General features: G+C 41.0%; 1 protein-coding gene across 6 annotated transcripts in view; it reads right to left on the bottom strand.

The window, feature by feature from the left end:
• The window catches only part of OXNAD1 (oxidoreductase NAD binding domain containing 1), a 36,320-nt gene that overhangs the window by 21,507 nt on the left and 2,205 nt on the right, over positions 1-12,608 (bottom strand). For 3 of the 6 annotated variants that reach the window (XM_087430594.1, XM_087430589.1, XM_087430593.1), the window contains exons 2-4: positions 9,782-9,934; positions 7,412-7,538; positions 7,060-7,123 (exon numbers count right to left, since the gene is read on the bottom strand). In XM_087430594.1, the coding sequence (XP_087286720.1) occupies positions 7,060-7,123; positions 7,412-7,530 (183 nt within the window). In that variant the 5' untranslated portion in view covers positions 7,531-7,538; positions 9,782-9,934. Of the gene's footprint in view, positions 1-7,059; positions 7,124-7,411; positions 7,539-9,781; positions 9,935-10,069; positions 10,205-12,608 lie in introns of all 6 variants that reach the window. The other 3 variants (XM_087430592.1, XM_004419402.3, XM_087430590.1) reach the window with 2 other exon arrangements.

The following is a 12,608-nucleotide window of genomic DNA, read 5'->3' as shown; positions in this document are numbered from 1 at the left end:
AGGAAATAGGTCTTTCTTTGGGAAACCTGGCTGACTTCCTCTGTTCACTCCCATTCATTCATTTGCTGGCTTAAAAATTTAGACAAAGCCAAGATTAGAGATGACCTGAAACAAAAGCACGTTTGGGGCATAGAGAATTTCAGAGCCGAAGGAAAATTCAGTCATTATCAAGAATAGTACACATCATTTTACACATAAGGTCACCAAGGCCCAGAGATGTTATTTAAATTGTGGCAGAATACCAATCTGATGAGTAGGAATCTTATTAAAAGAAACTGGTTTTACTGAAGTGATTTACTGACAAGGAAAGACCACAAAATTCTGTCAACTGTATAACTTAAGTGGCTCATGCCCATCAACACTACATCCTGAAATGACAAATCAACTCTCCTTGCTCCTACCAAAGGCTAACCTGTCCACCTGGGCTGAGGCTCCTCTCTGCCTTCACTCCAGCAAGCATCCTCTCTCATGCATCACCCTTTTCTGCTCTTCTCCACGAGAACATGCAAGCACTCGGAGCTTCTACCTCACCTAACAACAGCAGCAGCAGCAAACACCTATACATAGCGCTTACCAGCTGCCAGGCACTTTACATACACTGACTCATTCAATCTTCCCAACAACTCTAGAAGGTAGGTATTATTACCCCCATTTTATATAGGAGAAAACTGAGGTCCCAGAGCTAGTAAGTGGCAAAGCAGAAGTTTGAATCCAGGCACTTGACCACTGTGCTTTGCTGCTTCTCAAAATACAACAAACAAAACAAGCCTCTCCCTTAATCCAGCTGTCACCCCATTTCTCTGTTCTCACTCACATAAAAAAACTTTCTAGAGTTATATTTGGTCATGGCCCCACCTTCTTATCTCCCATTCTCTTTCCAACACAATCCTGTCAGGCTTTCACTCTAGCAATGCACTAGAGACGCCATTGTGGTCACCCACTATCCATTCTGTGAGATCCAATGACGACCTCTCAGCAGCATTCAGCAGAGTTGGCCACTCCCTCCTTGAAACACTTTTTTTCCTGGCTTTACCACCATCCTGCTGATTTCCCTCTTGCCTCGCTGGCTACTCCTTCCCCATCTCCTCTGCTGGTCCCTCCTCTTCTGCTTAACCTCTAAATGCTGACACACCCCAGGGCTGAGTCCTAGGCCCTCTTCCCCTACGCTACATGGCTTAAACGTTTTATTTCCAGCAGTGAACTCTGAACTCATACATCCAACTGCTGATTTGAATTTCCATTTCAAACAACACATCCAACACAGAACTCTTTTATCTCCCAATGTTTCTTCCTTTTTCTTATGGAAAATTTCAAATATATACAAAACTAGTAAAAATAGTACAATGAATCTCCATGTACCCATGACCCAGATTCAACAGTTGATGTGAGTTGATAAAACTTATGGCTAATTTTGTTTCATCTGTAACTCCATCCACTTCCCATCCTCTCACCCAGATTGTTCCAAAGTTGAGTTCTTGATTTCCCCTCCTCCAAACTTGTTCTTCTCCATTCTAGCAAATATATGCCACCAGCATCATCTACCCAGATTATTCAAATCCCATAGCTAGAAATCATCTTGGTTTCCTCTCCTTCTCTCACTAACCGCACCTGCCCCCATCTGTGAATCCCATCAGCCCCACCTCTGTCCTAGACCCACCTGCTGCTCTCCACCCCCACTGCTACCACCCTACTCCCAGCCACCATCACCTCTCCTGAGACTATGTCAGTAGCCTCATCCCTCATGTCAAAGCACAATAAAATCCCAACTCCCCATCCAAGCCACAGCAGTTTACACAACCTGGGCCCTGCCTACCTCTCATCCTTCCCCCCTCTTCTGAACATACCAAGCTCGTTCCTGCCTCAAAGCCTTGGCTCCTGCCCGTCCCTCTGCCAGGAATGCTATGCACATGGCTGGCTCTTTTCCTTATTCAAGTCTCAGCTCAAATGTTACACACTGATTTAAAATAGCACCCCTGGGGACCAGCCTGGTGGCGTAGTGGTTAAGTTTGCACGCTCTGCTTTGGCGGCGGCCTGGAGTTCGCAGGTTCGGATCCCGGGCATGTACCTACACACCGCTTATCAAGCCATGCTGTGGCAGGCGTCCCACATATAAAAGTAGAGGAAGACGGGCACGGATGTTAGCCCAGGGCCAATCTTCCCGAGCAAAAAGAGGAGGATTGGCAACAGATGTTAACTCAGGGCTAATCTTCCTCATCAAAAATAAAATAAAATAAAATAGCACCCCTGCCCCCAGCCATTCTTGCCTGCCATGACCCCATTATCCAGTTTTATTTCCTTCACAGTGTCTATCACATCTGACATTCTCTGGTTTATCTGCACCAGAATGAAGCTCCACATACAGCAGGGGCTTTACCTGCCTCATACATGTATTCCCTGCACCTAGAACAGGGCTGGGCACACATCAGGCACTCAACATGTCTGCTGAACTTAAAATAAAATCCATTTCATTTGATTGGATCCTCTACGGGAAAAATGGAAAAGAGCTTTGCCTCTTAGATTACTTAATTTATTGAACAAAAGTGTATCAGTGAAAAGCACTGACCCTATACATTTTAGACACTACCAAGTTAAGTGGTGGGCACAGACAAGAAGCAGCAGTACAGGCAAATCCTCATTTTTCACAGCCCCTATCTGTACAGAAGGGTAGAGGATACTTGCACCATCACCTCATCTCTTGAGATGGGTATCATCACTGTTCCTACCTTACAAAGTGACTCATCCAAAGCAGTACAGGGAACCAGCCCCAGAGCAGGGATTAACACTGGTTTATTCCACTCAGTGAAACATATACTGAGGGCCTATGATGCCTCAGCACTGTGTGAGATACTGTGACTACAGTGTTGCTAAACTGGGCCTTTCCCCAAGGAGCCTCCCTCTTTGTAGGCTGCTCTGTCAGAGCTGACAGTGTCCTGAGGCTGGAATGCCAAGTACCGCTCATCCCAGCCTGGATAATCTTTAAAAGACTCTCTGACCATTAGACTCTGATAATCAAAGCAAATTAGTTCAACTGTTGGGAAAGATTTCATATTAAAGAGATGCACTCCCCCATCAAATTGAAGAAGGCCACTCCAGCATACAATCTTCCCAAAATGTATAGGTGACGACTAGCAGAGAATCGTAAGGGTTAAGCTCAGACACAGTCCAGCTCTCCAGCCAAGCAGCCCATCCCACTCAAACCCAAGCCTCAGCAAAACCACAAGTCAAGCAGATTTTCAGCACTTGATAATCAGCACAGAGACCCATAGGATCCCCAAAGGTCTCTGCCCCAGGAGCCCAGCCATTTGACTTTAACAAACTACTGTGCCAGCAGCAAGTCCCCCTTTCTTATGCCCAGGAACACTTTAGTGAAGTTTTGATTCAGAACAGAGATGAGGATATGTGAAATTCATCTTCCATTGTGTTGCTCAATTAAAGTCTGTCCAAATCAAATGTCATGTTCTTTTGTTGCAGTAGAAAGAAAAACCAATTTGATATCAAAGATCTGAGTTCAAGGGCTGAGTCCTCCACTTACTTGAACAGTCCTTTAAACTCAGGCTGACAGTGTAATCTATCACCCAAAGCAGGGGACCTGTGAGAGTGAAAGGGGGTGCTCTTGATCATTACAGCAGGACAAGAGGCATAAGCCAGGACTACCCCAGGCAAATCAGGAAGCAGGGTCACCCTATCTAAATCTCTAAGTCTTCATTTCCTCATCTGTGAAATGGGGCTAAGGATCCCCACACCTCCCTCCCAGGGTAGTGGTAAGAATCAAGGAACAACTTACTATATAATCAAGTGCTTTGTAAACAAAAAGGGAACAAGACACAGAAGGCATCCTTAGGATAAGGCATAGGCTTCTCAAAGAAGCAAACTAGTACAACTGAAAAAGGATTAGTGGTTTTTCCAAAATCAACTAGGTACATAAAATCAGCTTCTTCTGATCAGAGTCCCACTACAATCTGAGGTTGGAGACCTTATCTATCATTTTCAATGCTGCCATTCCAGGACCAGCCTAGTATCTTATTTCCAAATGAATCGATAAGAATTAGTAATTTAAAAAATTCTTTCATTACCAAACTCTCCCATCAAATTGATGAATAGAGTATGTATTGCTCAGGGGGCCGGCCCTCTGCAGAGGCCAAGCACAGAGTGACTCCTCCAGTGAAATCTTAGCCTTGCCTGAACAATCCTTACTGCATTACAATATTTCTACTCTCATCTCCTTGACATTTTTAAAGTTACCCAGACTACTTATTCTTTGATCCTTAAGAAGAAAATGTGAACTGGAACACAGTCAAATGTCATTCAATTCAGAGCTCAGTTTCCTGCATCAGGGTGACCCCAGACTGGTTACATTTACAGCCCCAAGTAAGAAGCATTAACATGATAATATGGTCATTCAGTAAGTTCTCCAGAGGAAACCCAATTCCTAATAAGGAAAGGACATCTCTGGGTGGGTGAGTGCTCCATTCTTTGCCCACTCCGGGAGGGAAGGCAGGGTCCTTTGGCTTAGTACTCAGAGACCTAGATTGGAGCCTCCTTCCGGCCCTGGGAGAAGCCACTAGATATCTCCTAGGCTCTATTTCCTCTTTTGTAAAATGCAGACCCCACCCTATCCTTAGGCTACCTCGCAGACTTCAATTGAAGAGCAAATGACATGTGGGGAGTTTTGTGAAGTGTACTTGCAATACAAATTAAAGGCAAGAGCGGCAGTGGAGACTATGAGAAGGTGGTCCAGTTCTGTTACAGCCCAACCCGAGGTGCTGTTCATTCTAACAAGTCCAAGGTCAAGCTCCTGCTCTATGGCTAGGAGCTGACCTCTGGAGGGACTAGGATGAGCCCCTGATGACCTTACGCCGCTGAGGTCATAGCCCCAGACATCATCTGGCTTTATCCAGCTTCTCCTAGCTCCCAGCTGTTTGGGAGAGGAGTGGAAATTAGACACAGAAGAGAAAGACAAGCATTGCAATTGGAAAATTCTTCCACCAAGGTAAGGTAATACTATAGTTGGAATTAACCCTTGTAATTTTCTGACTTCCAGGCATTAGAATTCTGAACTTTTCTATCACACTACTAGAGTTTACATTAACTTTCTGTGTAGGTTTCTTAAACTTGGCTCAAAATAACCCCCTAAAAGTCTCAGTAATTTTGTCCTGTAAAATTATGAAATGCTACTTTAATTCAGGGATTGGCAAACTACGATCCACAGGCCAAACCAGGGTGTTCTGGTAAATAATGTTCTGTTGGAACACAGCCACATCGATTTGTCTACATGTTGTCTATGGCTGTTTTCACACTACAAAAGCAGAGTTTTGTAGTTGTAACTAAGACAGCATGGCCCATGAAGCCTAAAATACTTACTATCTGGCCCTTGGCAGTGTGGAAGATCAAGATTTGGCCACCCTGAAATACACTTTACCTTGATTGTTTTCTGTGAGGGACATTTGACCTCCCCCACTAACTGCCTAAAGAATTTGACATGGTGGCTCCTTCCTGGAACAGATCTTCTATCATGATGGCTGTAATGATAATGTAAAATAGACTTACAATGGGAGGGTCACCAAGCCCCTTTTATCGAAAAACTCTATCTCTCCCTGACCACATTATCTATAGATGACCTTGAAAAGAATTGTCTTCTTGCCCTCTGAAATCCCAGACCACTACCCACCCCCAACACCTTCCTTGCCTTTAGCTACAATACTTAAGCAAGCAGCTTAGACAGAGGGACCAGTTGCTCATTTCTGAGTTTCTCCCATGTATACATGTTATTAAAATTGGTATTATTTTCTTCTGCTAACCTGTCTTGTTGATTGTTTGGCCAGCCATGGGAACCTTAAAGGAAAGGGCAGAGGGGGATTCTTCCTCTTTCCCCACAGCAGAAAGTTTGCCAAACCCTGCTCTAACTCCATTTGCCTCAAAATACAACAGAAAAGAATGTACTCCAAGCCTGTTAAATAAACCACTTTTTCTTTAAAACTGGCAAGGTTTCACTTTTTAAAAAGAAATAATAACAAATCTCACATTTATAGAATCAGCATTTTTATGTGTTGAACAAACCAAAAAAAGTATTTTCAGATTTATCATTAGTGGTAAAGTGTATTTTCCCACACATTCATAATCTATTATGCTGAACTAATTTTACACAGACTTCTCCAAAAAACATCGACTTAAAGGTGAATCCACAAACAAACCACCCTTGGTCCCAAAGCAATTTTCTGAAAGTAGAATTAGCTTAAAAAGTGGGGCCTAAACAATATTATTTTATACTAAAGTATATCTACTATTGATATTAAAAATTAAACTACTGCAACAGTGCCATTTCTAACCATATTTATGCAAGCGTATAATCCTTCTCTATATGAAATACATAGGGGTTTTTTTGCTATTAGTTTCAAAACACATCACTAAGCTAAATACATCCAAATGTGTGAAGAATCACTCAAAAAGCAGAATCAAATATCCAATTTACGTTTTTAAAAGAAAACGGGGTTACTCACTGAGGTAAAGGGTGAGGATCCTTTATTTCCCAGCCCTTGACACCCCTTCAGGTGGAGGATTAGCTTTCTACAGTCTGAATATGGTGGGAAAAAGTCTGCACGTGGGAAGGGTAACAAGAGCTCGTCCGCTCTCCTGTCTCAGATGTTAGTGCTTTCTCCCTTGATGAAAGAAGAACTTGTTCTAAGGTAGGGATAAGAACAAGGACTTTGTGACATGGTGCCAAGAAAAAAAAGAAGGAAAAGAAATGGTATGCTCTTCATAAAATGTATGCTCTAAAACCTAAACATTATTCCTGTGAAGATAGTTCCCTCAACTGCTGCTATAGTCCCTTCATCAAAAATTAATCCATTCATTCCAAGTTTAAAGGGAAAAATTTGAGTATTTCATTCTTATCTTTTCAAATCAGTTGTCATATGTCCTGTTCAGAAAAGTTCTGAATGGAAAAATAACAAACTTTCCCTGACTGTCCCTCAAAGGGATCCAGCTCATCTAATGCCTTCTCCATAAGCCACTCACAACCATCCAGCCTAGAGAACCCTGCCAGAGCCCAAAGATACAGACCTCCCGGCGGATGACATCTGCAGTTCTCTCCAAGTGATCAGTTTTCCTTTTGGATTTCATTACGCTTTAACAGAAAGTAAAATTAGGTTAGTTTTATCCTCATAAAATAATTAAATTAGTTTCCCCTGTAATATCATGACTATCCAAAATACAATATAACATTATGGATCCTAGAAAATGGTCAGTGAAAATTTGCACATTCAACTAAAGTTTAACGACCTGCTGATGGCATGCACATTTAAACAAGACATCATGGTATGCCCTCAGGAGTTTGATATGCCTCTCACGACCACTGGCAGGTCAGGTCTCTCTGAAAATCAACCTCAAATGACACTGAAGGCTGAAGACTCACCTGGTCAGAGTAAGGTGGCGCAAAGCACTGGGTGTCAATCCCAAGGAAGCAGCCTGAGTGCAGACAGCTCCAACAGAGCCTCGCAACAAGCCAGGAATCATGACAGCAGCACAGGCCATGGTGTCCCCTGGGCAAACATAAAACTGAAAGTTACAATACAGTCACTTGTCACTTAACGAGGGGGACATGTTCTGAGAAATGCATTGTTAGGTGATTTCGTCATTGAGCAAACACCATAGAGTGTACTTACACAAACCTAGATGATATGCACCTACGCTGTATGGTACCAATTTTATGGGACCACTGTTGTATACATGGTCCCTTGTTGACTGAAACATTGTTATGTGGTGCATGATTGTATTTTAAGAAAAAGTAGAGAAATATCAGACTAATTTAGGGAGCAGTGAAGAAGAGTTTAGATTTTTGCTGGTGCTGTTATGAGCTGATCTAACAGCAAAGCAATTAAGGGCCTAACTTCACCCTGAAAAAATTTCTGCCACTATTTAGAGTTGATTCAACTGATCTCCACGGTACATATGTATGTCATCATTGGTAGCATCAAATATTATATATTCTCTATTAGTTTCCGAAATCTCTGACCAAGTTCACATGACTAATTTTATGCTATTACAGAAGGGGAGAGTAGATTTTCTAACTGCCTGATAATTGTATTCCACCCAAAGAGCACCACACAAGTCTTTAATATCTCTTGTTAGATAAAGTGCAAGAGGCCGGCAAACTTTCTGAGATTCGCGGCAAGGAGAATGAGCAAATGGCAAGTACGTGCAGAAACAGAGACGAATATCACAAATATCACACTGAATGAAAAGAATGAAAGAAGCCAGACTCAAAAAAACACATATTCTGTGGTGTTAGAAAGTACAGAAACAGACAAAATTAATCTACGCAGTTAGAGATCAAGTTAGTAGTTACCTTTGGGGAGGTAGCACTGACAATGTTGTTTCTTAATTTGAATGTTGACTGCACGGGTATTTCATTTTGTAAAAATTCATCAAATCACAGACTTTTAGGGCAATAAAAATACTCTGTATGATACCACAATGATGGATACATGTCATTACATATTTGTCCAAATCTACATAACATGCAACACTAAGAGTGAGCCATAATGTAAACCATGGACTTTGGGTAATTATGATGTGTCCGGGTAGGTTCATCAATTGTAATAAATGTAACACTCTGGGGGGTATGTTGATAATGGGGGAGGTTATGCATCTGTAGGGCAGTGGATATATGGGAAATCTCTGAACTTTCCCCTCAATTTCACTGTGAACCTAAAACTGCTCTAAAAAAATTAAGTCTTAATAAAAAAATTTGACCAAGCTGTCCTCTTTGGATGTGCTTTTCTGTTTTTAAGTTATACTTCAATAAAAAGTTTAGAAAACAAAAAACTAGGGGCCGGCCCAGTGGCCTCATTGTTAAGGTCGGTCGGCTCCAGTTTGGCAGCCCAGGTTCGGTTCCTGGGTGTGGACCTACACCACTTGTCAGCAGCCATGTTGTGGCAGCGACCCACATACAAAACAGAGGAAGACTGGCAGGGATGTTAGCTCAGGGTGAATCTTCCTCAGTAGGAAAAAAAAAAAAAAAACAGAAAGGTTCCCGACACTTTAAATTCTAAAAAACTACTGGTCTATTAGGAAAAGTACTGATTGGGAGTCAGATGATATATTTTTTTGGTTCTTACCATTCTGTTTTCCTCTGCCAATTTTTAAATATTTCTTTGCCTAAGATGTCCACTTTTAACATGTTATATTACCATATCTGTCCTTTCCTATCTTAGTTAGCTTGAGAATAAATGAAAATGTTATGTGAACACTCTTTTTTCTGAGCTCTTTGGCAGGCACTATATAAACAAATTGTAACAAATTTAGTTATAAAAATATTCAAGCTAGGTGTGCTTATGTTCCTACTCCATATTCATTAATTTAGCCCTGCATTTGACAAATATTTATTAAGAGACCATTATGCGGCAGGCACTGAGGATACAGACGTGAACAAAACAAAGACCTCTAGGGAGCTTATATTTTAGACGATGAATACAGAAAATAAATACAAGTAAATAAATCAGGTAGTGATATAAGTCATATGTAATTTATTCAGTTATAACTAAATCATATCAAAAGCCACTGCTTCATAACTAGTCTTGAGATAAAAGATCTGCTTCTTGCCACAGTATGATGCAGCATCATTGTGGATAAATAAGCTACTCACTATTTTTCTCTTCAGTAAATGAAAAAAGTATAAGGCCTCTTTCACCTCATGCAAGACTACTAAATGTAGTTTCTCTCCTTTAAATGTGCTAAGCCAAAAATGGTGCATTACTCATTGAAAGAAAGAAGGAAAACTTACTTTAGAAGTCCATGAGATTTTAGGAGTCCTTAAGTGTTATGGCTGACTGACTGACATGCAATATTGTGGTCCTGGTATTATGCTGAGTTCTTTGGATATACACTGGTTGGAACACGGACAGTGTTTCCATACACTGAAATTCTCACAAAGTTCCTGCAGTGGCAGAGACAACATATAAGAGCAATGTTTTGGGAAACCGTTAAAAAGCACCACTATCCCTTAGCTGCAAAAGGCAACACTAATTATAGCCAGCAGGCATCACCGCACAGCAAGTCTACTCTCAATTACCCATTTCCACCAATTCTTCCTCATGTTTCCACTTTTCTGATGGTTTCTCTTAATGCTTCGCTTTTTCATCTTCCTTGGCCCGTCTTTAACTCCTGTTACTTAGGATATCCATCCCATGAAAGACCAGACCAATGGCTAGAATGATAAAGTTACATGTCATTTAAGGCCAGATTCCTTGATAAAATTTAACTGATACATAGTTAAATATGGAAATATTGTTCTGCTCAACGTTTTAGACAACTATTGCTAAAATAAACTGTCCTCACATAAGATGTATCTTTTAGTGATTATGCTGTTTGAATGGTCTACTGCTCAACTAAACTGTAAAACAAAGAAATGTTAATTTTTAAAAGCTGTTCCCTTTAAAATTCTAAAATCTTGTTTTGTAACAATAGTAACCATGACCAAGAGTGCCACCTACCGGTAAAAAAAAAAAGGGTATTTTTATCAAATTGTGTTGGAGTGCCTTCCAAAGCAATAAGGTCTTAAAAAAAAACACCTACCCATTTTGTGAAGTATGTCCAATGGTTTCATATATGCAGTATAAGTATTTAATTAACTATAGAAACTTAACATATATTAAGTAATTTCTAAAACCATACAAAAAAGAATAGTTCATCAATGTTTGTATCCTCACAGGCCTTACCTCACCAAAAAATTCCTAATTACTTCCGAAACAGAGAAAATTATCATAAATGCTAAATAAAACTTATATCCATTTAAGCAGTAAAAAAAAAAAAAAAAGACTACTGCAAGCAACAGATTAAAGATTTAAAATGAGCTATACTGGTTTCTGTTCAGTAAGTAATCAATTTTTTTAACAATTACTGGGGTGCCAGGCACTATTTTAGGCGGTGAAGACACAATAAAGAACTAAACACAAGGCCCTTGCCATCATGAAGCTTTTATTACAGCATATGTGACAGATAATAGTAAACATAATTAACAAGACAATTACAGATTACAATGAGTGTGATACAGGAAATAGAGTGATTGGGTGGGTGGGGGAGTATCAGGAAAGGTCTCTCTCAAAAAACATCTAAGCAGAGACTTGAATGATGAGGAAGAGGCAGCCAAGCAGCCGTAAGGGGCAGAGCATTTGGGCAGAGGCCCAATCACAGAAACAAGCCTGGTGTGTCAGAGGAATCTCGCTTGGCCAGTGTCACTGGAGAGCAGTGAGCTAGGTGAGAGTGACATGAGATGAAGTAAAGCAGGTAGACACGTGCCAGATCACATCAGGCCCATGGTGTGTATGTACTTTACTCTAAAGGGCATGTACTTTACTCTAAGGGTAATGGGAAGCAACTGAAGGGTTTGAATAAACCAGGAGAGGGACATGATCTAATTTACATTAAACAATCACTCAGGCTGCCATGCCATGGATCCTAGAGGGTCAAGAGTCGAAGCAGGAAGTCCAGTGAGAAGGCTGCAGTCTAAGATCAGAGTAGGATAAAGCTACAGAGATGACAGAAGCAGATGAACACAGAATATACTTCGGAATTAGAACCTACGACTTGTTGATAGACTGGATGAGGTGAGAGAATGAGAAAAATCAAGAATGCCTCAAAGAGCAGTAATGCACTGAAACTAAGTAAATTCACAGAACTATCACAGCACCTGTTGATTTAAAATCCTAGGTGCCACAGGGGAAGCAGAGTGATTCCTGGCATTTGGCATTTGGTCAGGAACCCTAGTGGTATACAAGTTATTATAGTGCTTGACCTGGAAGCAGTGGAACTGGGCTCAGATCTGACTCCTCCCTGTTTTTTGATCTTGGGCCAGTCACCTCTTACCATTTTTAAATGGGAATGCCAGCCCCACCTCACTGGATTGCTGAGAGGAATAAATGTCCATGGAAGAACCTGGCAAGCAAGAATCTTACTAAAAATCATCCCAAATACATTAACCACCTCTCTCCTCCCTGCCAAACAAGAAGTGGTGGTTTGATATTGCCAATAAACGACTCCCCTTGGCCTGATATACAACAGCACTCATTAAATACAGTTTCTATTACACAATTATGACCTGGTTCTAAATTTGATCTTATGCTAAGAATTTTGGTCACTGGTATTTTCCAGATCAGCAGTGTTAACATTTTATGATAAAAAACATTATGAAAAAAAGCAAACCATAAATATGTGATTTCAAATGACACTATAGCAACTAGTAAATATGCTTCTGTCATGCTCTCAGGGTCCAAAAATGTCTCATTACAAAATGTTTCCATTCCCCAGGAATAACGTAAAGTTTCGTAGTCATTGTAAAGTTTTATTTAAAAGTGATGAGTGGAGTAAAAAACCCGCATCACGGGTGTAGCTATGGTTTTACTTTCTTCCGCACAGTACGATCTCAAACTGGCTAGAACCACGCAAGGAACTACCTCTGGCCAGACAAGGGGGATGGCTGACAGACAGCAGGATGAAAGCAGTATGGAAGGCCAAGGAGACCCCCAAATCTAGACATCAAAGGAACCAGCACTGCTCTAGCAGAAAATCTCCGCAGTCTGCTGAGCTCCAGGGCTGTTTTAGTCTAGCTCTGC

The sequence above is a fragment of the Ceratotherium simum genome, chromosome 5 (genome assembly GCF_057802395.1).
Source record: "Ceratotherium simum simum isolate JZ-2026a chromosome 5, ASM5780239v1, whole genome shotgun sequence".
In the NCBI taxonomy this organism is placed as follows: Eukaryota; Metazoa; Chordata; class Mammalia; order Perissodactyla; family Rhinocerotidae; genus Ceratotherium; species Ceratotherium simum.
Note: the sequence above shows the minus strand (reverse complement) of the source record. Positions and strands in the feature narration are given on the sequence as shown.